Source organism: Camelus dromedarius, chromosome 4, assembly GCF_036321535.1.
Source record: "Camelus dromedarius isolate mCamDro1 chromosome 4, mCamDro1.pat, whole genome shotgun sequence".
NCBI lineage: Eukaryota > Metazoa > Chordata > Mammalia > Artiodactyla > Camelidae > Camelus > Camelus dromedarius.
The window spans coordinates 80,974,567-81,000,471 of record NC_087439.1 but is presented as its reverse complement, the minus strand read 5'-3'; the positions used below and the strand labels follow the sequence as shown (position 1 = coordinate 81,000,471).

Here is a 25,905-nt window from a genome sequence, read left to right as displayed (position 1 = left end):
TTAAGGCCACAGAGTTATTCAAATGGGGAGCTGGGATTTCGACTCAGTGGCTGGGCGCCAGGGTCCACACTCATGACCGTGATCATGACAGACGTGACTGGCTTGCACAGCAGCTGTGGTCTTCTGAGCCTGTCCCCTGACACTGGGCCACTCAAGCCCACAGTGACTTCGGCAGAGATCTAAATCCATCCTTAGGGAGAGGAGCAAACTGGAGCTCAGAAAGGCCAGACTGGTTTGCAGTCACACACAGTGGCTGGGGCTGGGGCAGGAGTGGGGTTTGTATTCCTGAATCTGCTTTCTCCCCAGTACCCTTGGTGCTTGCTGCTGATGTAAATACCTGATGTTGCCAGGCAGACTTCCCCTGCATTTCTTATTCTAAACAGTACCAGCCGTGAGTCCATCTAGCTAGCTTCTCTGTTTACCAGCGGGCCTGGGATTTTGGGGAGGGTCTATCCATCTATCTCTCTGCCATCCACCCTACCAACAAACGTTTTCTGAGTGCCTACCTTGTGCCAGGCACTGTTTTCAGGCTGGAGCTGCAGGGTTCTTTTCTACCAAGTACCGGGGCTTCTGGAAGGCAGGTGAGGATGCAGTGGGCACGGAACCACAGGATTGAGAGGATTAGATGCTATCTAGTCAAATCCTGCTCTTTCTCAGGTGAGGAAACTAAGGCCTTGAGATTTCTTTTCTACTCTAATCCATTTTTAAAATTGTGGTTTGTTTCACTTAGCGTAAGGATGCTCAAGGATGAAACCTCAATATTCACCCATGTTGTAGCTTGTGTCAGAATGTCCTTCCTTTTAAAGGCTGCATAATATTCCATTGTGTATATATGCCACATTTCACTTATTCATTCACCTGTCAATGGACACTTGGGTTATTTCCACATGTTAGTCACTGTGAATAATGCTGCTATGATCATAGGTGTATAAATATCTCTTCAAGTCCCTGCTTTCAGTTCTTTTGGGTATGTACCCAGACGTGGAACTGCTGGACTATATAGTAATTCTGTTTTTGATTTTTTTTTTGGAGGAATCACCATACTGTTTTCCATAGTGGTCGTACCACTTTATATACCCACCAGTAGTGCACAAAAGTTCTAATTTCTCCACATCCTCCCTCATACTGTTTTATTTTATGTTTTTCTTTAATTTAATTTTTAGTAGTAGCCATTCTAATGGGCATGAGGTGGTGGCCCTGAGATTTTCAAATGACTTTCTCAAGGTGCACCTGTATCAGATCTGGGGTGAGGAGGTTGGCAGAGAAGCACGTAGAGCCCTTTAGCCCCCGTGCTGCCGTCTTGCTGTCCATCAGGGAGAGTGGCCAGCATTTGCTTTAGTTCATTTGAACTCCCAGCCCTTATGTGTTTCATCCAAGGGCACTGAGCCCCTGGGTAGCCATCTTTGGGAGATTCTGGAAAGTGGAGCAATGTCAGGAGAGATGAGCCCAAGAGAGACTTGACTCTCAAAGGAGAAGGCAAACTCTGAGCACTGCATTCCAAATAGGATTCCCAGAGTGATGAGGGAAGCTGGAAACCCCAATCTGTGCACCTCCTAGGCTGCTTAGTTCGGAGAGGGAGAGTAAAGGCAGGCTCAGAATGGGAGTGAGTGTGTTGAAGGACACCCTGGCTTACTTCGTGTGGCTCTCCAAAGTCGAACCTTGTAGGTGGAGGTTCTCATGAAGAGGAGGAGACATGGATGTAAAGGAGAATTTTCTAACACCTACAATGGCCCATCGGTGCTGTCTGTCACTGGAACACATCATACTCACTGATGCCTATTAGGATGCAGATGGGAGGTCCTCTCTCTAGGAGGTGCTTGGGTGGAGTCCTCAGGGCCCTCTGAGGCCCTGCCCTTAGGCGGGGCTATGGAGGGATATGGTTGCATGAATGTGCTGACCACCTTTCCTTTGATCCCCACTGGGAGAAGCTCCAGTTGGGTGAAGGGGGATCCTCTGGGGACCCTGTTCAGTGGGGAAGAGAGAGAGAACTCTATTGTGGAAATGAATTAGTGCCCGACTCGGGGGTTCTGACAAGAGGCAGCCTTGGGGTCCAGGGAGGGCAGCAATCCATCTGTGCTATGCTGGTTGAGGCGTCTGCCTCCTCTTCCAAGTCCAGTTTAAGATCTGAGCAAATGGAAGAGAGGAGGGAAGGAAAGAGGGCCTTCCCGAAGGTGGCAGAGCTGAAACAGAGATGGGGTAGGGCCTGGGACAAATTATCAAGTCTGATGGGGCCAGAGCAAATGCAGAGCCCTTGCTAGGGGGAAGAGGGTGCCAGGAAATCTTGTTCACCTTGGTGGCCGTGGCTGAGTGCTGGTGAGAATAGACAGAGAGTGAGAATGGAGGCGGGAGGCAGCGTGGCACGGTGGTGGGCAGTGAAGAGATGGGGGCAGAGCCTGCCAGTAGAGGAAGGGAGAGGGCAGTGGAGTCCACCCGAGGAAAGAGGGGCCAGATAAGGGAGGAATCCAGAAGCCGGGTTGGGGAACTTGAACTCAGTGAACCACACGTTAAGGGCCATTGTGGGTCCTTGAGTGGGAAAGTGACCCAAAGTGGGGTTTGAGAGCGGGAGTCTGCTGCCAGCTGTGGGGTGTGGCTTGGTGGCGAGAGGTTTGCCAGGAGACGGGCCAGGGGGACCAGATGAGGCTGGTGCAGGTGCTCAGTGTTGGGTGGAGGATTTGGGCAAGGGCAGACAGAGGGGCGTGGAGGAAGGGTCCAGGAAGCACAGACTCCCAGGGCCCTGGCTGAGGGGTGGAACAGCGTTCGTGGGGAGTGTGGCAGGAGGGGGCGAGAAATATTCCAGCCTGGCTCAAGACCAGCCTGGTGGGCGTGTGTGAGCAGGACAGGGTGGGGGGGGTGGGGGTCCAAAGTTACCCAGCTTCAGCAGCCGGGAGTTGGGTGCTGGGTCCCTTGGGGTGATTTGAGTGGGGAGCTGAGGACAGGAGTGGGCTTGCCCAGGCCTCTCCCTGGGGGTGCAGGGAAAATCAGGCATCACATTCCATTTAATCACATCCAGCCTGTTTTTTCACTCTGGTGGCTTCAGCCTGCCCGGGAAAGGATGTGGCCCCTGGAGCAACTTCATCCAAACATTCATGGGGTGCAGGCTGCTGCTGCCCTCCCTCTAGCCCCTTGCCCTCCGTGGTGATGCTCCAGCTTCTGGGATGTGGGAAATCACATGGGGTGAGGAGTGAACATGGACTTTGAGGTGTAGATCTGAGCTAGTATGGAGCTGGCTAATCTCCCTGGAAAATGTTTCCTCATTTGCCAAGAGGGATTCAAAGTGCCCCTCTGCTGCCCCTGCTGCACGTGTTTTTGTTATTACCACGTTGCTGGTCCCCCGACCCCCGCTGGCTGTGGGGTCGGTCTGTGATGTGCCTGCTGGCCATGCTCCCTCTAAGTGCCCCATAAATGGAGCTTCCCTGCCCTTCCCTGCCCTTCCTTGTTGCTTTCAGTCTTCTCTCTTCATTTGTTTAGGGTTCTATTTTGGGAACAAGTGAGCCTGGAATAACGTGCTCTGGGTCCTGGGACAGAGGACATCCCAGCCCCCACCAGCCCCACCACCAGTGCCCTTCCCCTTCTGATAGGCAGCGCTGCCCTGACCTCATAGTTCAAGTCCCTCATGGCAGTTGCTGTGATGTCATGGGGTCTTTTTTGGCCTGAAAAACTGCCTGGATTCCAGGCCTCCCAGGGGGCAAGAGTAGGGAGAGCTGGAGAGGTGGAAGGGGGGAGGGTGTGAGGAATTTCTGGACGGAATGTTCCTCCGGAGGCTGAGTCCGCATTCTGCGCTGGCCCCCCTCCCCCCAGTCCAGGGCTTGGGCACCTCCGCCCACCTGCTATGGCCCTCTGCCTTTTCCTTCCTCCAAAACAGCAGCCCACAGATACATTTTTTCCCCCCAGCCCACCCTCCCTGCAGGCTACCAAAGTGTCCCACCGTGTGAACCTCCAGCTCTCATCCCAGCCACCCCAACCTCCACAGAACAGCCCCTCCTCGGGCCCACACCATTGGGGGTGGGTATGCATGGAGAAGGCAGGCGTATCTTTTTTTGGAAAAAAAAAATCGAGGAAAGGATGTGCAGCTTCCCTTATCCACCCTGCGGTTCACAACCCCTCACATTCAGGAAGCTCTCTCTGGTGTCCGACTCCAGTCTCTCCTACTGCAGCCTGTTTCCTCCTCTTCCTCTGGAGGTGTATTGAAGAAGTCTCTTCCTCCTGGGGACCTGAGACAATTAGTCTTTAAGCTGCAGAAAGCTTGTTCCCAATAGGAGGGCAGTTGATTAAGAGTAAGTGGAATTGAAGGTCATGGCCAGGAGAGGAGACAGCATGAGGGGGATGTAAGGAGCAAAACCAGCTCTCCTACCTGCCAGCTGTGTAATCTTGGCCATGTTATTTAATTTCTTGGCCCCTCAGTTTCCTCACCTGTAAAATGGGGTAACCCTGTGAGCATTATGAGGACTGATGATCATGAAAGCGAAGAGGCCTATATTAAGCCCAGGGCATCATTAGTACCTGTTGAGTAATTATTATGATTGCAGTAACATTATGAAAAGGCACCTGCAGACCAGGGCAAGGAAGAGGTAAGGCAAATGGGGACCCTAGGGTGCAAAATTGGAGGGGGTATCACTCTCAGGGTTGCGCACCCTGACGCTGAATGCCTCCTTAAATTTTTTGCCCTGAAAGTCTGAGTCTGGTCCCTGCCTTGCTGCAGACTCCCCGGTTTGAGACTCTAGAGCAGAAAGATCCATGGAGAGCAAAGCCTTGCTGTCAAGTGGCACCAGGTCCAAACCTTGAGCTGGATTTGAGTTGTCCTGCCTAGGGGCTGGGGCATTCTGGAAGACCCTAGCGGCGCAGTGAGTCAGCTGCCCTCAGCTCTGGAAAGTCCGAGGTCCTTAAGATCCAGAGTTTGTCTTGGGATTGGGCAGTGGGTGGGGCCTGGCGGGGGGGTGCCATCCTTGTTTGGGCTTCATCTTCTTTGTCTTTCTGCAGCTGAGCCTGTGTGTGGAGGAAGAGCAGAGACTGCCAGGAGCTACCCAACTAACCCTGCCTGCAGGCTGGCTGGGGACAGGCTGGGGGGTCAGTGAACGAGCTCATTGGTGGGCTTTACTGGGTGCCAGCCTGAGTCTGCCATGAACCGCACTGTGCGAGGCTGGACGGGTTATACCTACACCTCTCTGCACCTCAGTTTCCCCATCTGTGAAATGGGGAGGGAGCAGCTGGTGTCTGAGTTTCCCCTCAGAGCTGATGTTCTGAGGAGTGGTGTGCAAGGATGGGGTGTGTGTGTGTGTGTGTGTGTGTGTGTGTGTGTGTGTGTGTGTGTGTTGTGTGCTGAAGGTAGGGTGACAGCCGAGGCCTAGTGGGTCTCTGCCAGCCATTGAGCTCTGGGACTGTGGCCTCAGGAAACCACAGCCCTGATGGTCTGGGAGCTTCCCTGGAGCATACCCAAACCTCCCTGCAGGGCCTGGGGTGGGGGTGACCTCAGGGGAGACCCCCCCAAACCTGGCCCTCCTGTTACCAGTTCTCTTTCCCAGTAGCCCCAGAGCTGGCAGTGCCTGGGAAACAGAGAAGCAGGACTTCAATCCCAGGAGGACTGGGGTGGAGGGGAGGGGCGGGGAGTGCAGCTTGCAGGCTGGGCTGTGTTTGCAAACTCTGCAGGAAAACACTGGGTGTTTAAGTCCGAAGGGGTTTTTGGAAATTTTTAGTTCTTCAGAATCCTCACCACCAGTACATTGAAGGCAAGCATCTGATGGCCGGCCTCCAGCTGGCACGAGGAAGGGATGGGGGCTGAGGGGCTGGTGCTCAGATGATTGCTGGCAGGGAGAGAAGTTTCTTTTGCACTGCTGAGGCCTGTGGTTTCTAATATTGACTCCTTGGTCTGCACTGTGCCAGACCCAGGAGGGGCGGGGCAGGAGGGTCAAGGTGGGGCAGGGTGGGGTGGGGTGTCTGGGAGAGGGCCTGGCCCTGGGCGTGTGCGGGTGGAGATGATAAATAACAGCTCCCATTTACTGAGAGCATCCTAAGTGTCAGGCCCTCTTCTAAGTGCTTTCTGTGCTTCATCTCACTTGCTTCTCACAAAATAAGGCCTTGCAGTCTTGCCAAAGAGCAGCAAGGACAAAGTGACCTACCTAAGGTCACAGAATTGGTAGCAGAGGGAGTCAGGACAAGGCCTGGCCATCTGTAGCCAATGCTTTTGGCTTAGGCTAGTGGTTTTCAAAATGTCATCCCTGGACCCGGAAACCTGTTAGAAATGCACATTTTCAGGTCCCTCCATCCTCTGCTGGATCCCACCTGGTAGGGAGGGCCCAGCTATACATGTGTCTGTCAACAGTCCTCCAGGTGATTGGAAATTTGAGACCCCCGGCTCTCACTCTGCTCTGCCCAGAGTTGGGGTCTCTTGGGAGACTCCCCAGAGCAGGGTGAGGAGCTCTTAAGGGCTTGTAATGGGCCTGGGACAGGTACTCTGTCTCCAGTTTCTCCATCCCACCTAACTTCTGTCTTTCTGACCCCCCCTATCTAGGGAGGCTGGTGACTGTGAAGAGGGAGGGTTTTGGACCTGGGAGATCTGGGTTCAGATCTCAGTTGTGGTGTGTAGACTCTGCGCACAGAAGGTTCCTGCAGGCCTTCTCCTCCCCACAGGAGGCCAGAGCAGCTCCAAGAGGAGGCAATTGGGCTGCCCTGCCCCGCCGAGGGGTCTCCACCTGAGCATCCTAGAACCCTGGACCAGAAGAGACAGGCGGCAGGGTGTGGTCAGAGGGCTGGGGTGGGCTGGCACTGTTTCAGAGAACTCCCCTGGGTGCGGCTAGGTGGTGGTTGGAGGCTGGGGGAGACCCTGGTCCCAGTTGTCAGGTAGCTCCTAGGGCTCAGTCTGGGGCAGGGATCCCCAGGGATTTCCGGGAGGCTCATTTTCCCCCTGCCCAGTGGCCTGTGGCTCAGGATTGTGGAGTCTGGGGGCAGCTGGGTGAGGATTAGGATGGGGCTGGGAAGGGGCAGAATGTGGCATCTTTACTCTTCTTCCAGAGCCATCCTCAGACTCCAGGTGGGCCAGCCTAGGGGGGCTGAGGGAGGCTGGCTGATGTGCCTCCCCACCTCCTACTCTGTTCTGGACCCTGTCCTCCCTCAACCATCCCAAGCTGCCTTGACCCTGAACTACACAAGAGGTTTCACCCACCTGGAGAGAAGTTTTGGCGTCAGCCTCCCGTCTTCCCGGCAGGAGGGGTGAAGTATGGGCCCCTTTCATAAAGAGCATGACTGCCTTTGGCTCAGCCCACTTCCTTCCTCCATGCCCATCTTGGCCCACTTCTCCTCCCAGATACCAGGGCCTTTGAGGTCATTCTGTCTATCCCCCTGTCTTCAGACATGAGCAGCTCACCCTTAGGTCCCAGGGATGGGATTGGGCGGATGCTCCTTATTTTGAAACGCACTATCTTAACCTGGTCTACACTCATCTCGGCAAAGGCTTGTTTCCATGACCTTGACAGCTGTGCTCACGCCTCTTTGTAGGACTCAAGGGCCCTTCTAACTGAGCTGGGAACAGAGGCCTGGAGACTGTGGCCAGGAGGTGGCCCTGGCACGGGGAGTTTCTCTCTGGTGATCGGGAGTCTGAGGAGCTCATGTTTCAGGATGCCTTTAGTAGGAAGCAATTCTGTTGGTCTGAGCAAGGGAAGGATGGCACTGGGGTGAGGGACAGCCCAGTCCACAGGCGTTTACTGATGGTCCGCTCCACATAAACCCAGCATGAGGGACATGGCAACTGAGTTGGTAAAATGCTGCTTTGACTCTGTTTCAGAGGCAGGGCGCATAAGAGTCGTAAGTAAAACAATAGTTGGAGAATTAGACATCTTCCCATGATGAGATTATTCATACCCTGAAGACCAAATAAGTGGCACAGATCCTGGAGGTCCACGGTGTGAGAGAGAGCCCCCTCTTGCGGGGGGGTTCAGGGAGGGCTTCATGGAGGAGGAAAAGAGAGGAAGCAGTTCTACAAACAAAGGCTTGGATGTGGGAATAGCAAGGGGTCTGGATGGAGCAGAGCTTTTGGGCATGAAAACAGCTCTGTGAGGGGGCTGGGCCACTGGTGGGGGTGGCCCTTGAAAGGCCACTGAAGAGAGGACGCTGGCAGGCCCCTCACCCAGGGTTGCTGCAGTTTGATACAGAGCACGAAGTGTAGAGACCGAAGATGGGGTTCTAACCCGTTGTCCCTCTTTGTAGTAGGTGACTTTGGGCCACTCATCTAATTTCTCCTTATTTGTAAAGTGGGGCTCAAAGCTAGTAATGTAGCTGCCTCACTGAGTTCTTGTGAATAAATGAAACGGTCAGTGTAGGTGCACTTGCCTGGTGTGTGGGAACAAGAGTAACTTACTTGCTCCTTGCTCCTTTTTGGCTGTCTGAGTTATTGGCCCTGGTGAGGTGTGTCCAGCTGGATGGTTCGAGTAGTAGTTTGTCATTTTCCAAACTCTGCCCCCCAAGCTTGGGGTCAGCGCATCTGTCTGAGTCTTGGCTGGTGCCATCGCCCTGTCTCAGGACGCCTTCTGCCCATCACAGCCACCGGCCCTGGGGAGAGAGCCAACCTGGGGAGGTTTGCCCTGAGGCCTCATGCTGTTTCTCCTTCTGCCCACAGCCCGTCAACACTGAGAGCGCTCCAAAGAATGTAGTGGACACGGTGAGTGACGGCGGGGGGTGGGGCGGCGGGGTGGCCGGAAAGCAGAAGGAGGATTGGGAGGAAAGTGAACAGATGTGTTTGGGGACACTCTTCTGGAGTAGATTTGGGGAACTTGAGGGAAGGGTGGGGACATGGATGATGTTGGGAGCCGGACATCTGACCATCCCCTTGTGTGTCTGGAAATGGACTGTAGAGGAACTAGGCTGGGGGAGAGGGAGAGGCCAGTGGTTAAATGTGGACTTCTTTATTAAATATGTAGAATGTGAGAAAGCCAGGCAGATCTTTCCAAACCCATCTCCCTGACTTAGCAGAGAGACACTTTCCTCAAGGCTGCGTGGAGGAGGCAGGGAAGGAAGTGAGTGGGTCCTGCGGAGGGAAAACTGAGGCTGACAGCTGAGAGGCATCTCTTGGCCGTGGCCAGCGTGGAATAATGGGCTTGGAGACTGAGGACTTGGGTTTACAGCCTAACTACTCCAAGGTTCTATTTGTGTGACTGTAGGCAAGTCATGAGCCTGCCTGTGCCTCAGTTTCCTCATCTGCAAAATGGGAATAGTAATAATGTCCCCCAGGAGAGGTCAGGAGACACAAATGGAGGGTGTGATTAGCTCTGAGGAGCCTTTAGTGGACAAAAAGATTCTACGCAAACAGCCGAGCCCCTTGCCAGGCCCTTCTGCCAAGCCCCCACCCCCCACCACTGCTACACCCAACTGGATAAAGACCTGGTAACTTTTGGTGACTTTCCTTGATTCCCCTCTCTGACTGCCTTTTCTTTGTCTCCAGGGAGAAGGAGCCTTCCGGGGTGGAAGCACACGGAAAAGCCTTGAGGAAGAGGTCAGTATAGGCAGGAGGAGGACAAAGATGTGGCCGGGTCCCTGGTGCCTGAGGTGCGGGGTGGACCATGTCTCACACTTTTGTTTGGTGGGGCCTCTCCTTAAGGCCCGCTTTCCAGAAGGGCAGGCAGGGGTTGCTCAGCTCAATTACTGAGCCAGGAGAGGGGCTGGGAGGGTAAGCAGGCCCCATTACTTGGGTACTAGATCCCAATCTTAGCTTCAGCCTCCAGCTCAGCTGGATCCGGAGCTCATTTGCCATCACTTAGGTGGACTCAGTGCTGCAGGGTGGGAGGAAGAAGAGAAGGGGCCTGCTGTGCTGTGTGAGGCCTGGCTGGGTGGTGAGCAGTCACCAAGGTAAGGACCAGGGGAAGGGGCAACGCCGCAGCAGGAGGAACTAAGGGCGGAGATGAAGAGAGACTCCCGGGATCTTAGAGGGAATCGCAGGCTCTGCTTCTCTGGAGAGAGGAGGCTTTGAAAATGTCCTAAATGCTGCTGGTTCAGGAGGAAGCTGGAAGATGGTTGATCTCGCAGGACTCCTCCTGCCCTGCGGTTTTGGTGGAGGGTGATGGGCAAATTCCTTACGTGGAAGGACCTCAAGGAAGGCAAGAGGAGCTCTTCCGGGACCCCGCTTCCAGCTGTGCTCGTGTCTGGGCTCGTCTTCACAACCCCAGGGGCAGAGGCCCGGCCAAGTTGGGCCTTTCTCTTTCTTCCCCGCCCTTCTCTGACAGTTTGCCCCTCTGCTGGCCTCTCCATCCTCGCCTGCCCTGATCTGCAGAGGAACAGGGAGTGGTTTTGGCGGTTGGCACGGGGGGAGCTGTTGATGGCATGAGGCCCTATCATCTGACAGCTGCCTGACCCACGGCAGGGAGGGCCTCAAAGGAAGGTACTGGGCTCCCGCGGGCAGCCACACTTCTGTGGTGAGCCTGCCGCCGCTGCCACATTGCCCAGGGGCAGCCCTGCACAGCCAGCCCTGCGAGGCGGAGGTGTCCCAGGGGCTACACAGAGCCCCTCCAGGAGGAGCAGGACAATGCCTCTCAAATTAGTGGGGAAGGCTCTGTTCAAGGTATGCACGGGTCCTGTGGGCACGGAGTACCCATGCTGGTGTGGGACCCTTGTCCGGTTTGTGATGTTTCTGGGGCTGGGGTGCAGGGAAGAAATTAATTTTTGTGTACCTACTACTAAGGATTAACTACCTTAATGTACACAAAGTGTATAATATGTGCTCAATAAAAATGGGAGCCATTCTTCTTACTGTTATTTTGGCTAAGGGCCAGGAGCTGGGCTGGGTCTTTTTTTGATCCTCATGACATCCCACTGTGGCAGATGCTGAGACCCCATTTTATAGTTGAGGAAACAGAGGCTTGGAGGGGTTCACTGACTCAATAAACGTCTTCTCCATCCCATCCCAGGATGGCTGCCTGGATCTGGTGTTTCCAGGACTCTTGATCCTTGGCCAAGGGACAGGGTGACAGCGTGTGAACCAAGCCATTTAGCCAATGATCTGGACACTCTTATAAGCTGAATCCTAGAGCAGTTGCTCCCCACAACCCCAGCCTCGGCCAGACAGATTTTACAAGGTAAAGCTGCAGCAAAAGAGACTGAAGTCAGACATCATGAAGAACTTTTTGACACGAGGATATGTGTGACCTTGATCCTGGGAGAGAAAGAGATTGCTGTTTAGTTGGGATTAGGGGTGTGTGGTTTTTTCTTTTTTTTTTTTTTAAGGAAAAAGTTCTGTTGATCTGGGATGAAAGTGTGTGTGTCTGTGTGTGTCAGCAGTGGGTAAGGGTGCCGTCTTGTCTGGATATGGGAGAAGGGACATGATGAGTTTTGCTCTCATTCATCTAAAGTTGTTCATGAAAGACTAAGCGAGTGAGCAGATTCCAGAATGATCTGGATACTGCAGAGGAGGAGAGAAAACCTCTCCTGAGGTTCCCAAACACCTGTCCCGGGCTGAGTGATCCCCGGGTCACCGAGTCGGTCCCCTGCCCATCCACAGGTCTTTCCTGCCGTCTGCCCGGGGTGAGGAGACCACTTTTCAGGGCAGCATGGTTGCTGCCCTGGGCCTGCTGCTGTGATAATAATGTGCCTGTTTGTTGAGCTGCTTTCCTGTCTCTGGCCTGCCGCCCAGGACTCACAGGGCAGGAATGGCTGTTTTCCTCTGACGGGGTTGGTGTGTAGCAGCGTTTGTGGATGGTGTGCTGTGTCGCACTTTGTTTTGGAAAAATCCAGGCTGGTGGGCAGGAAGGAGAGAGGAAGGGGTGTGGCTGGAGGGGCTGGTGCGGAGGGGAGGGGATGGTTACAGCCCCCAGAGGAGACATAGGGATGGGGAAGGGCCCTTGACGTAGATTGGTCACCGATCTCTGGCTGCTTGACATGGCCCCTGGCGTTGCTTCCAGACCCTCCTCCCAACTGTGCCCCCTGGGGACTTGGGCTCAGGAAACAGCTTTTCTTTTGGTCCAGAGCTGTTGTGTTTGGTCTGTGGACCTCAAAGGAAGGCAAGACTCTTCCCACACAGTCATTGCTCCAAACCAACCCCGCCCAGATCCTGGGGTTCCCACTCTTGCTGCGTGGTGGTGGGAGAGGAAGAGAGCAAAAAACGGAGCCGAGGGTCATAGATCTTGAGCTGCTCAGGAGTGTCTGATCGGTGGTCAGCAGCTCTCACCTGCAGTGAGGACTAAGGCCAACAGAGTTGGCCTAATCTGCAGCAGGAAGGGTGAGGGTTAGATACCAGGAGGAACTGCCTGATAGTAAGAGAAGTAAGACACCGTTTGGGGAAGGCTGTGGAATTTCCTTACACAGTGTCCTGTAAGCAAAGGAGAGACTTGTTTCCTAGGGAGCTGGATCAAAAGTCCTTTTATTGATCCCTGTCTTGGGAGGGCCAGGGAGGAAGTTCAAACCATGTGGGTAAAGGGCTTTGAAAGTCTTGGAGAGGGAAAGAATGGGATTACGGGCAGACAGAGAGCTAGTTTTCTTTATAAAATAAAATCTTTGGAGTACTCTGTAAAGCCCTCCGGTAGTTTCTCCCAGAGGCTCTAAGTGGAACGGGTCAATTACATGCGATTGTGTTGTACCCATTTTACATATTGGTCAATGAGACCAAGCGGCTGCTTCTCACACTGGCTGCGTGGATGAGTATCTTCCTTTGCAGAATATAAGCTCTCTGAGGTCGGGGGCCTCATGCACAGCCAGTGGACTCAATGAAGTTCATTGCATGAGGGAATGCATGCAATGATGGGGAGGAGAGGGGACTGCATCCCTCTTGAAAAAGGCCTGTGTAATGAGGCATGCAGCGGAAGGCTGTCTCCAGCCCTGTGTGTGTGAGGTCACTGTGTTTCTTGAAGCGTTTTATGTTGCTCACATCCCCCTCCCTGCCCCCCAGCCCTTTTGTGGTTCTCTGTTCTCCCTGTGACTCTGTGTCCACCAGCACTCAGACAGGTTACCTGTGCAAGTCTGCTTTCTGCCAGTGAGCGTCACATGCCCGAAAACTTTGCAGAAAACAGGAAGCCCTGTCAGTTAGAAGGCGGCCCAGTGATTCATCAGGGGATGACCGTCCAGCTGTTTGTCCCTGTCCTCCACGCTGGGGTCACTGTCCAAGGCAGCTTCCTCCCGTCTCCCCTTCCCTGGCTGGCCCAGCAGAGCAGAGCCGGCTTGGACTTTGTCTTATCACCTCTGGAGGCGGCATGGCCAGACTCTGTTAGGGCCAAGTTTTTATTTATCTTCCCTGGCTTTTTTGGGGTGGGGAGGCTGAGGAATGTGGAATGTTGTAACATTGGGAAGGGGGGTGGAGAAACGGGAGCTGGCTCTCCGGCCCTGCTCATCCTCCTTACCCCTGCGCCTGTGGAGGCTCCCGGCTCCCCTCAGCTCCCCCGTCCCCTTGCCAAGCCCAGCTCAATATCCCATTGTCTCCCTGCAGCTCCCTGGGCCTGGCCCTGTGGTCCTGGCCACACCTCCAGCCTTGGCTCTGGTTGTGGCTTCCAGTTGTTAGAAGCAGCTGTGGTGGCCTCCTCCAAACAGGGCTATGGATCAGCAGCAGACGGAACCCGAGGGGCTATTTATAGCAGGGTGGCCCTGGGGCCTGGAGCGGGGCCTAGGGCCTGGGGAGGTTCAGCGGCTCCTCATCAGGGGCCAGTGAAACGGAGACGGATGAAGTGTGGGGTTTCTGCGTTCCTCTGGGTGGGTAGTTTTGGAACAGCCCGGTTTGGGTCTTGAAAACCGAACACAACTCAACCCCTCCTTACCGCCCGCCCCCAACCCCCCACGCCTGACTCATGCAAACCCGAGTCCTCAGGGCCAGGAGAGCTGCGGAGACAGAGAAACCTTCCGCCCCGACAGTCCCACTTGGCTGTTTCCTCCTGCTGCTGCCTCCAAGGCTGAGCTGTTCAGAGCTGGGCGGCAGCCCAGGCGGAGGGGACTCTGGCCACAGCCTTCTTACGGGAGGCTGGATGGAGGGGCCTCCTCTTAGTGGGGCTGCCCTGACTTTGGGCTCAGCTGGGAGCTGGGCCATGGAGCCCAGCCACCCCTGCCTCGTAGGCGCTGCTGGACCTGGAGAGGGCTGAAGGGGGCTTCTCTTCTTGCGGCCCCAGTGGTCCAGCCCAAAGTCAAGGTGAATCCTGCCGGTCATCACTGTGGGGGTGAGTTACTGTGGCCTTGGTTTCTCCTCTCCTTGGTGGGATTGTGGTCCTGCCTCCTCCAAGACGTGGATGCGTATTGGTGGTCAGGAAAGGCTGGTTTTGGGGAGTCTCAGGGATGTTTGGAAGGTGCCAGTGGGCTCAGAGAGCTCTGCCTGAGTCTGGGAATCTACCAGTTGGTGTCTGATTTGCGTCAAGTGAGGTGGCTGAAAGGATGGGTGGCAGCTGGTGATGTTGGATTTTGATTTTCTGTAGAGGTGAATGTTTGGTTATATCTCTGACTCTCTTTTTAATTGTCCTTGATGTAATAACGGTAACAACATCTAAGTGCCTTCTGGGCATAGTTCTTCTTAATCTTCAAACAACCTCATAAGGATTGTCCCGTCTTACACGTGACATTACAGAGGCTCAGAGCGTTAAGGAATGCAAGGCTGCCCAGCAGGATGCTGTGGGACTCTGACCCTGTGCTTTCATCACTGAGCCATTGGGATGTCCTGGGATATTTTGGACACCAACTTGGGTTCCTTTGCCTAATTTTGTTCAAGTTGATAACCCTGGGATGGGGAGCGAGTGAATGGGGGGCGGTGACAGATGCTGGGCAGTGGGTCCTTAGGAGTGTGATTTGCTGCCTAGCACTGGTCTTGGTTACTGCCAACCATGCCTGATTTCTTCTTGTCTCAAAACTTTTGATAGAATGAGCCAGTGTTGCTGCTTTAAAGGAGAGAGGCGTGTGGGCTGCTGGTGGTCGGAGGAGAAATGTTCAGAGCTGGGCAGAGGGTGGCCAGCACGCTCATCTTTCCTTCTTTCATGCTTGCGATCTCTATTCTCCACTTGGGGTTGCTATTCCAATGTCCAGCGAATCAAGGTGAAATGGGTTTCCATCAGTTTAGTGACAGTTTTATTGAGCGTGGACTCAGCGGAGATAGCAGGTGTGATGCATTTCTCAGCATTTGGGATTTCCTCCTTGTCTGGGAAAGGAAAGCCTTCCCCTAGGGAGGCTCGCAAGCACACAGGCACACTCATGTGGGATTGGCATTAATTGCTTTTGGCTTTGGGTTGCTGTGTTGCTGGGGCTTTAGGGTGCCTGGGCTGGAACGCTGGCAGAGGTAGGAGAGGAGAATCTGTTTGCCCGTGGTCCTGACTGCTCCCATGGACAGCTCTCTGCTGCAGTCTTGCTGTCCTGCTGGCCTCCTCCCTAATGCTACTTCTCTTCTCTCTTTCCCAGGGCTCCACCAGAGTCACGCCAAGTGTCCAGCCCCATCCCCAGCCCATCAGGTATGCCAACTGTGGGTCAAGGGGTAAGGGTACATGCAGTGAGGTCGCTGTGGGTGTTCTTCACAAGTCATGCCTTTCGGTCTCTGAGACTGAAGTCACAAAGCCACCGGTAGGGAGCATGGGCAGACGTGAAAGCCGCAGGGAGAGGATGCAGGTTGATGCCGCTGGGAAGCATCATGTTTTGCATTCTAGCTCGAAGCCAGGCCTTGTGTTGGATTCTTTATTGACCAGCATGATCCTATCAAGCCCTTGCAACAGCCCTACAAGATGAGTATTTTATTCCCATTTGGCAGATGAGGAAACTGAGTCTCAGAGAGATGAGGTGACTTGTTAAATGTCACAGAACCACCAAGAGGCAGCTCTGGGGTTTGCACTCAGTCCTGGCTGGCATTGAGGCCCCTGCTAGACCCTGTTCCTCTCCATGGGCAGAGATTTCTGATGTTGGAGGGTCATTTATAAAAGGAAGGTTCTCTATCTGGCTGGGCTGGGGGAAGGAGATCCACAGGGGACTCGGTGCCTTGCTCATCCATGATCTCTTTTTCCTGCCCCAGCTTCTCTAATTTTCCAGCTGGGGCGCTTCCCTTTCTGCCTCCCCTTCAACCCCGAGGCTCCCGAGATGAGTGAGAATCTGGCCCTAGGGATATGGAGCCCCAGCGAGAGAGGGCCTGGAATGTAGCTGAAGCTCCCAGTGGGTTATAGTTCAGGCTCCAGCTGTCCACAGAGACTCGAGGGCCCATTTAGAGGATCCCCTCCTCTCGTAAGCTGAGAGTCACTGTGGGGTGGGTGGGTGAAGAATGTGATGCTAAGGTTGTCCAGGTGGGGGCGCGGTTCTGCCTTTAGTAGGAACCCCACTCCCAAAGGCTGCAGTGAGAAGCTTGCTTTAGGGATGAGGAATGGCTGAGAGGTCAAATTCAAAGTGGGCTCCCAGCCGACTGACCCCTGCTCCCTGCCATTGCCACCACAGAGAAGCTGTTCAACACCCTTGGCTCCCCTTTCTCCAAGCCCCGTCTACACAGTTGGGCTCAGAGCTAACCCTTCTGGATTCTGCCCTGCTTTCAGCATCCCATGGCTGTACTGTCCGGTGCCACCGTGTCACACTGAAACACCTCTGTGGTATTCCTCCTGCCGCCCCTCTAGTCTAACTTTACCCCACTGTAGTGAAAGGTTATCAAAATGAACTGTGGGTGTTGCTTACCTTGGAGAGAGGTGGGGAAGCAGGACACTAGGAGGCTGGTGATGGGTTAAGAAGGGGAGGGTGTGAGGTGCACCCACAATGGAATGCCAATGTCCCCATTTCCCCTTCCTGTCAGGCCCCCAGTGGTACCCTGGACCCTCCCTGGAAGAGAAGCTGGGTGAGGTACAAAGGAGCCCCCACCTCCCCTCACCCAGTGCCCAGCCCAGGGGGCTCCCCACCTCTCCGAGGAGCTCAGATGGTGCTGGGATGTCTGGGGGCCACCTGCCACCACAGCACACCCTCTGCTTCCTGGGCCCTTAGAAATCAGGGCGGTCAGTGGCAGGAAGCTGCCCTGGGAGGTGGTGGGAGCTGACAGAGGTGGGGAGACAGCCAGAGAACAAAGGGCAGGAGTCGGCCTGCCTCCGGGGAGGGCTGGAATGTGTGCTGTGGTCTGGCTTACCTGGAGCCCAGGTGAGCGTGTCACCTGAGCTGCCCCTTCCCCTGAGGGGCCTCCCTGCCCACTCCACAGCTCGGAGCAAGGGGAGGGCAACAGAAGACTCAGCTCTGGGATGCGAAAGCACCCAGTTCAGGCTCTCCTTTCTCTTCCGGAGCTGTCCCTGTGTCCTTCGAGAAGCTTCTGCCAGACCAGGTGGCCACGATATATCAGGAGGCTGAGCTGGACTCCTGGGTTCCTGGCTGCTTCTGGCTCTGACTCTGAACTCTGGGATTACAGGCTGAAGGCAACGCCAACAGGACTGATGAGCACCTAGGACTGGTGTCATCACTCCTCTGTTCTGAGATGGCCTGAGATCCTGGCCATCTCCTTCCAGCCCTGTTCTCTCCGGCACTCCCAGACTGGCCTTGCTGGCCACACTGGCCTTGCCAGGGGAAGTCTCTGGCCTTGGCTGTGGGTCAGGGAGCAGCCAAGCCCCTGGGTTAGATTTGGGGGCCATGTCTGATGTGTTGAGGGTGCAGATACCCTGTCCTTGTCCTGGGGCCCTGGATCCTGGTCTGGAACCCCTCTGCCTGCTGTCTCCCCAGAAACATGAGTGTAAGCCGGACCATGGAGGACAGCTGTGAGCTGGACCTGGTGTATGTCACCGAGAGGATCATTGCCGTCTCCTTCCCCAGCACAGCCAACGAGGAGAACTTCCGGAGCAACCTCCGCGAGGTGGCCCAGATGCTCAAGTCCAAACATGGAGGCAACTACCTGGTGAGGACGAAGCCTCTAGCCTGCTGGCCTGGTGCCCCCACCCTTTCTGCTTGCCACCTCCTCCTGCTGGTGTCCCGACCCACCTGCCCCTGAGCCAGCTCTTCTTCCCTTCCTGCTCCTGCCCTTGGCCCCGGGTGTCTCTCGTGGCCTGAGTCTTCACTCACTCACCAGCCCAGCTCTACTGTAAGGGGTGTATCTACAGTTGGGATGCAGCACCTGGAGCCAAGTTGTGTGTGTGTGTGTGTGCTTCTGTGTGTATGTGGGGTGTGTGTACGTGTGTGTGTGTGTGTACGTGTATGTGGGGTGTGTGTATATGCATGTGTGTTGACCAGGAGGAGAGAACAGCAATAAAAACTCACGTTATTGAGTGTGATGAGCCAGGTCCTGTTCTAACTCCTTTCTGTACATTTAAACTTCACAACAGCAGTAGGAAGCAGGTTTTGTATGAGCACGGAGGGGTGGGGTATCTGCCTAAGGTCCCAGCGTCAGGAAGTGGCAGGAGTGTGACACTGTCAGTGCCTCTGAGAAGTCTTAGGGCAGGGTTGTGGCAGAGTGTGTCTGAAGGGACCTTGGGTTGCTGACACTGGGATCGTACCTGGCACAGGAGACTCACCTAACCAATGTGGAGGAAGTGGCCCCGTGGTCTCTAATGTCAGAAAGGCTGGCCTGGGGGATGGGCTCTATCCTGGCCCCAGAGGAGGGCTCGATCCACTTTACAGGGAGGTATGTGTGGGCTGGACCCACGGACCAGATGGGCCACCGTGAGGAGCTGTCCTGGGATGTCTGAGCAAAGACGGGGTGTGAGGCTGTACTAGGTCCCAGGGCCACAATAGGAAATTACCACAAATTAGGTGGCTTAAAACAACAAGATTTACTTTTTCACAGTTCTGGAAGCTAGAAGTCCAAATCGAGGTATCAGCAGGGCTGTGGTCCAACCTAATTCCCACAGCAGGGGCCCTGCCTTGCCTCTTCCTATCTTCTGGTGGCTCCTGGTAGTTCTTGGTGACCCTGGGCTTGTAGTGGCATCGCTCCAGTCTCTGCATCTATCATCACATGACCTTTCTTTCCTGTGTCTCTGAGTGTCCTCTCCTCGTCTTATAAGGACACTAGTCATTGGATTTAGGGCCCACCCTAAATCCAGGGTGATCTCATCTCCAGATCCTTAACTACTTACATCAGCAAAGGATCTATTTCCAAATAAGGTCACATTCTGAAGTTCCGGGTGAATGTGAATTTTTGTGGGACACTATTCAGCCCTCTGCAGAGGTCCATCCATCAATTCTGTTGGGCATTCTGGCTTTAGGGGGAGGGTATAGCTCAGTGGTAGAGCGCTTGCTTTGCGTGCACAAGGTCTTGGGTTCAATCCCCAGTACTTCCATCAAAAAATAAATAAACCTAATTACCTCCCCCAAAAAAGAAAAAATTTGAAAAAAAAAAAAAGAGCCTGGCTTTAAACATCAGAAAGTTCTGGGTTGGAATGCTGGCTCTGCTTTTACTATCTGATCTTGGCCCTTAGCTGCACTAAGAATTAAGATTTCCATCTGTAAAATGGGTCTAATAACCCTCCGTACCTCTGTGGTTGCTGAGAGAATTAAGGCAGCTGTTAGACGTAAAGTCTTAATACGGCCTGGCAGGCTGCAGACACTCAAGTGGTGTCTGTTGTTAACAGCATAAGGTATGTTCCAACTAAGATCCTGCCAGATTTCAGGAGTCAGGAATCCGTAGGTCTCTGCTTTCCTTCCCATTCCAGACCCTGTGGTCTTCTTCTCTCCCTGGAGACATCACAGGGGTCTTTGAATTTCCCAGGCCATGAGGTGGGTATGGGGAGTTCTGCATGCCTCCTTCAGAGGTGGAGACAGAGATTGGGGGATTCCTGTGGGATGTGGTCAGGTGTCAGAGGGCATCTGCTGGGAGAGGGGTGTCAAGGGTCTGAGAGGGCCCACCCAGCGCGGGTTACACTCTTGGATGGAGGGTGTCCGACCACAGAGCAGTTGCATCTTCGTGGGGTGAGCTAAAGTCAGTGTGTGAAGTGGAAACCAGAGATGGCCAAATACTTATCATTTGATACCATTGGATTCCACTCAGGGTGGGGAGATGCCCACCTTGAGGGTGGCACAAGGGACCCAAGACAGGTTGATTTCCTCCTCGTCTTCAGTTCAGGACGTCTGCTCCCCCAGGGGAGTGGCTCGGTATGTCTCCCTCTTTATCCTGATAACCTGTAGTTGAGTTCCTGTTGGTCAGTGTGTGTCTGATGGGACGCATGTATGCTCATGTATGGGTAGAATTTCCAGTAGGAAAAAGAGAGAGAGAGAGAGAAGGAAAGAGAGAAAGCCAGCCTTCTCACAATCTCCTCCTTTTCCTCCTTCTAGCTTTTCAACCTCTCCGAGCGGAGACCTGACATCACGAAGCTCCACGCCAAGGTGAGCCCATGGCTGCTTGGGGGTGGGGGCTTCTCCCTGCCTGGAAGGGGGAACAGATGGGCCCCCTCTCCCTGAGGTTCCCACATGAACATCTTGGGGAAAGTGCTGCGACAATTTGCAAAGCCTGTTCAAAGTTACAGTGCCGTCTGCTATGTGAAAAATAGAAGAGAATGTATTTATTGTTTGTGTACTACAAAATACAGAAAGCAAAGCTCAATACGGTGCTCTTCACCCAGGTCTGCCCCCTGCGGTGCACACTGGGGCTGGAGCTATGGGATGTTTAGTCTTATTGAAAAGTATCCCGGATTTAAACTGGCTGGGAATCGCCAATGCAGACTTCCTCCAGCCAGCCTCCTTTCACTTGCGATTCAGTGGGCTGTGTGTGGGGCTTAGCATGGACGTCTGCTCTGGACCCTGGATTCTGGTACCTGTCACTGTGTGACCTTGAGTGGGCGGCAGACTTCTCTGGGCATCAGTTTGCACCTCTGAAAGTGGATTAGATGTGCTCTCTGGGCCCTTCTTGACACAGGTTTTCTCTGACTTTAAAGTTCTATTAATTAAGAAAAGTTTGAAGGAGCCTAATGTCTGCTATTCAGGTCTGTTCTCTGTTCCCTTCAGACCTCTTTCCGCTGACCTGAAAACTTGATGGTTTGTGTGTCCGGGGCTTGGAAAAGAGCTATGAATAGCCCTTCACCCTTCCTTCTTCCTCCCTGAGCCAGGTCTCAGGGTTATCTGTGGGAGGAGAGGTTGGGAACAATGCTAGGGGGTGTTCTGAGGTCAAAGTGATGTACAAGGGACCTAGGGGCCATCGGCTGTAAGCCTTTGCCTTATGCACGTATGAGAAACTGGGGCTGGGGAAGGGGCCGTGACTGGCCTGAGGTCGCACAGCCAGCCAGTGTCAGCCAAAACTCAGGCCCAGGGTCTCTGGTCCCGGGCCAGCATCCTTTGCCTCTGCATCCCTTCCTCCCAGCTGGGTTGACGGTTAAGGCAGGAACTGAGGCCCTGCTGCTGGTGCCACCACTTGGGTACTGGCACGAGGCATGTGTGCTGGCCCCTACCCCACCCCTGTCGTTGACTCTCCGGGTTCTGCCACTTCTCTCTCATGGCTCGGGCTACAGGTACTGGAATTTGGCTGGCCCGACCTGCACACCCCAGCACTGGAGAAGATCTGCAGTGTCTGCAAGGCCATGGACACCTGGCTCAACGCAGACCCCCACAATGTCGTCGTTCTACACAACAAGGTCAGAGCCGGGGCTACAGGATGAGTGTGTGTGTGCACGCACATGCGCACGCATGCACACACACCCACACATGTGTGACTATATCCTTGGATGAGTGCATGTACCTGCCCGTTTCATTGACTGTGTGAACACACAGGTTTGTGTGTGTGTATTCTCCTCCTTGAGGAGAATAAATTCTGTCCCGGGCACCCCCAAGAAGTAGGGGGTAGCAGCTTGAGGGTCCCTCGGGCATGGTGAATGATCAGCTGTGTTTCTTCTCTTTGACGGTCAGCCCTCACCTGCTTCTGCCCTTCTCCTGTTCTCCCTTGGACCACCCCCTTCTCTCCAGCCCCTGCCCCCGCTTTTCTTCAAGGTTCTGGATGGGCTCCGGGGCAGGAGGGCCAGCGTTAAAAGTAAAGGCTTTTGTGTTTCGGGGCTTTTCCAGGGAAACCGAGGCAGGATAGGTGTTGTGATTGCGGCTTACATGCACTACAGCAACATTTCTGCCAGGTAAGGAGGCCCTGAATATCGCCAGCAGGAATCCCCTCCCCTCTTCACCCATCTAGAAGTTATGCACGCCTCTGCCTCTGGCCAGCAGAGGCCTCTTCCCACTTAGGTATTTTGCAGCAAGAATAGAACGCAACCAATGGATGAGTCCCATGCTGATTTGGGTTTGCAGAGGGGCAGAGGGGTTGGTCCCTTCATTTAGCCATTTGACGGGGGTGGCGGGACAGCCCCTGTGCAGACTGCGCTAGGTGCTGGGGATAGAGCAGGGGGCAAGGCCAGGCCCCGGCCCTCATGAATGTTCGATAAGTAAACGAATATGTCAGTAAGAGCAGGTGACAAGTGCTGTGCAGAACGGAGACCAGAGCAAGACTGTGGGGAGGGGAGGCCTCTTGAGGAGGTGGAACTTGAGCAGAGACTGGAATCAAGTGAGGGGAGGTGGGAAGGACTGGGTCATATACAGCCTCTGGGCTGGGGGAGAGGGGGAGCCGGGAGGGGTGGTGCTGGGGGCCTGGGACCTTCCAGGCAGAGAAGAGGGGATGCAAGGAACTGGCGTGTTTGGAGCCGAGTAGGTGAGGGGACGAGAAGTAGTAGGTAGTGAAGCTGGGAGTGGGCGGAGCCTGGGGGGCCTTGTAGCCCTTGATCAGGATGTTGGGGTTTATTCTAAGAAGGATGGGACTTCATTGCTGAGTTAAGAATGGAGGAGCTGTGTGATCTGTCCTTTCATTTTAAAATCTCTTTGAGGGTGGGTAGAATGTTCTATGGAGAGTTTAAATAGGATGGTAGTTTTATGACTTTAAGAAACCCGACCTGGCCTAATCTTTGCTTAATGGTGAACATTTCCTATGCACCTACTGTGTGCCCACATGTGCCAAGCTCTTTACAGATGTTATCTCACTCGATTGCCATAACAACCATCAAGTAAGGCCCGATTATTACCTGATTTGACAGGAAGGGAAAGTCAGGTTTAAGAAAGTTAAGTAACTTGCCCCAAGGTGCAGGGCTACTAAGTAAGTGGTGGACTTGAGATGGGTTCCCAGGCTGCCTGGCTCCAAGGCCCCCATGCTGAGTACATGCTGGGGCAGTCCTTTCCTGAAAGCATCTCAGGACAGGGTGGCTGGAGGGCTCTGCGGGGCAGGGGTCTGGGGACAAGGGGCTCTTGGACATGGAAGCTGGCTCCTCTGACTACCTGTCTCTCCCCACAGTGCTGACCAGGCCCTGGACCGATTTGCAATGAAGCGGTTCTATGAGGATAAGATTGTCCCCATAGGTCAACCATCCCAGAGAAGGTGGGTGGCCAGGGTTCTCGGCCTGGTGCACACTTGTGTGTATGTGCTCGCTGTATGTGGGAACTAGTCTTGTGTGCTCATGGGGGTGGAACAGCATGCCCAGGTTGAGGGTGTGCCAAGCACACGTGTCCAGGTGCTAGCCTAGAGGGGCGTGAGCTCAGGGTCATGGTTGAGCCCATGTGCAACTGTGTGTGCCCACAGGGGTTCCAGAGGCTGGTGCAAGACAGCAGCGGGGCCATCAGTGGGAGAGGTGCAAGAAGGCAGCTTGTATAAGAAAGGCAATGCCATTCAGGGTTGCTTCCGTGTTTAGGTGGGTCTACAGGAGCCTGACATCACTGCCACCTCCCCTAAGGAGGTCACAGACACTCATGATAAGGGCCACCTTCGGCTAGGAGAGCTTTACAGTTTTACAGAGGGCTCTCAACCACGTGATCCACAACAGCCCAAACAGGAAGCAGGACAGGGATGGATTTCTTCATTCATCTGGCAAATTTTGGGTCCTCTAGTGCGTTCAGAGTGCTAGAGATATCTAGTCGGACAGGACAAAGTCTTTTGCCTTTGGTGAGCTGACATTCTATTGAGAAAGATGGACATTACACAAGTGAATGAACCATCAAGGTCATTTTGGACAGTGAGAAGTGCTTTGATGTGGAAAAACCAAAACAGAACATGATGGGCTGGAGAGTAATGGGGGTGGGTGTGAGGGGCTGATTCCAATGGACTGACCTTTCTGAGCAGTTGATATGTGAGGGGAGGTCTGGGAAGGGAGAAGGAAGCATCTGAGTGAAGGTCTAGGGTCAAGGATCCAGGCAGAGGGAGCAGCAAGTACAAAGGCCACAATGTCCTATGGGCTTTTTCCAGCCCCTCAGAACACTGACTGGACACTCAGGACCCCCAGCTGCAGATCCTGGAGCTTTCCAGCCTCTCTGTGCTGGGAGTCTCCAACCCACACCGCATCACGCCTACCTTGCTTGCCTGGCTAAAAGTGTGCTGGCACTGCTGGGGACTGTTTCTGCCGTTGTAGCAGGAAGTACAAGAAGGAGTAAGTCCTCAGGTAACCAGTGCCTTACAACTGACACAGGACAGCTGGTAGTCAGCCTCTGTGTCAGTGATCAGAAATGAGCTGTCTTTATTTGCAGAAAATTCTGGCTAGGCTGCCAGACACAGCTGCTGTGGATCAGTGAGAGTCTTCCCAGGGAAGAAGTCTCAGGGAGGAGAGAGCTATCATTCAAGACCCTGGCTTTTGCTACATGTGACTGGTGGCTTTGGTCCTGAGTCTCGCCCTTGACCTTGAAGGATGAGAGATTCAAACAGAGGAGCATGATGTTACAATGGCACAATGCGGCTTGGAGAGAGTGGGCAGAGCAGTCACATCTCTGAAGCTGAAAGCCTGGGCAATGGGGATCAGTGTTACCTCTCAGGAATAGAATTGTTCAGGGATTCCACTGTGCAGAGTGTGTGCTTACATAGCATGTGATCAGTGTGTGTGTGTGTTTATATTATCTGTGTCTGCCTTGCAGCTCATATTTGCAACTGCATCATCTGATGGGTGGGTAATTCCATCTGCATCTAAATGTGGAAGTGCAACTGTTGGGAAAGTGGCATTCATTGCTACTTTCCTGCCTTCTTGTCAGTGTCACTTGCAGGGAATGGAGCAGCTGGAGGAAAGGAGGGCAGGGACAGAGGGAGGGAGGGGCTTTGACTGCAGCTCCCCCATTCATTATCACCCCACCCCCGGGCTCATTGTCCCCAGCACACAGACACATCCTGTTGGCATGATCAGAAGATCTGATAGGAGCCTGCCATTCCAGGTTTCCGGTTTGAGCAATGGGGCTGGGGGCTGGGCAGGGGCCTGAATAGGAGCTGGCCCTGCCCATCAGATTATCTTCCTGGGGTAGTCCGAGGTGGCCCCACCCTGGCCCAGGGACAGAGGCCCACAAGCCTGGAGGTGAGCCAAGAAGCCAAGAGTCAGGATGGGACCACTGTCATGGTCATGCGGATTCTGGTCTCACCCGCCTCAAAGAGCCCCCATTGGCTCCCTTGGAGACTCAGGATGCATTCTGATTGGTCCAGATGACTCAGCTTCACATCGTCTGGCCAGTCAGACAAGGAGGAAGTACTGACCAAAAGGACTGGCCTGTCCTTCTAGTAGATGCACTGGAGTCAGACTGCTTGCTTCCCTTCTCCCCTGACCCGCTAGCCTCCCAGCTTTGTGTGTTCTTGCTGTGTGTCTTTGGGAGGCTGATTACCATTTCTGGACTGAGTTTTCCCTCTCTTCTAGAGTAGTGGGGGATGGCTTACTCCTTCCGTTCTTCCAACAAGATCTTTGTTAAGGGAATCGGGGTTGTTAACCCTAGAGATAGGAATACTTAGTGGAAGCTAAGTATCCCCCAATACCAAATGAATGATATAGAGAAACTTTGTACACTTCAGTGCAATATAAAAATGTGAAGGGTTATAATTATTAAGCTCTTACTGTTTGCTGGACTGTCATGTGGCTAATGGGTCTGTGGGGTAGAACTGGGGCCTGTGGGTACAAATGTAAGCCTGGTTTGGGCTCAGTGTAAGGGTTGTCAGAGCTGTCTGGTGGTTGATCAACTTGCCTTGTGCAGTAGTGAACAGCTACATGCTGCCAGGGATGTGTGGGAGTAAATTTGGTCCAGCAGGGGGTTCCTGGGCTGGGAGTGAAGCATGAGTGATGT

The 25,905-nt window shown here is 54.0% G+C and overlaps 1 protein-coding gene and 1 non-coding gene across 15 annotated transcripts in view; both read left to right on the top strand.

Annotated features, from left to right (window-relative positions):
• Positions 1-25,905, top strand: part of TNS1 (tensin 1) — a 174,673-nt gene that overhangs the window by 66,649 nt on the left and 82,119 nt on the right. For 12 of the 14 annotated variants that reach the window (XM_064485161.1, XM_031452142.2, XM_064485155.1 and 9 more), the window contains 8 exons: positions 8,606-8,647; positions 9,428-9,478; positions 15,334-15,383; positions 17,599-17,770; positions 20,140-20,190; positions 21,309-21,431; positions 21,856-21,920; positions 23,120-23,203. In XM_064485161.1, the coding sequence (XP_064341231.1) occupies positions 17,603-17,770; positions 20,140-20,190; positions 21,309-21,431; positions 21,856-21,920; positions 23,120-23,203 (491 nt within the window). In that variant the 5' untranslated portion in view covers positions 8,606-8,647; positions 9,428-9,478; positions 15,334-15,383; positions 17,599-17,602. Of the gene's footprint in view, positions 1-8,605; positions 8,648-9,427; positions 9,479-10,964; positions 11,055-13,834; positions 14,112-15,333; positions 15,384-17,598; positions 17,771-20,139; positions 20,191-21,308; positions 21,432-21,855; positions 21,921-23,119; positions 23,204-25,905 lie in introns of those variants that run through there. The other 2 variants (XM_064485162.1, XM_064485163.1) reach the window with 2 other exon arrangements.
• TRNAA-UGC (transfer RNA alanine (anticodon UGC)) lies at positions 19,076-19,148 on the top strand. Its single transcript has one exon. It is a non-coding gene; the product is annotated as a tRNA-Ala (tRNA).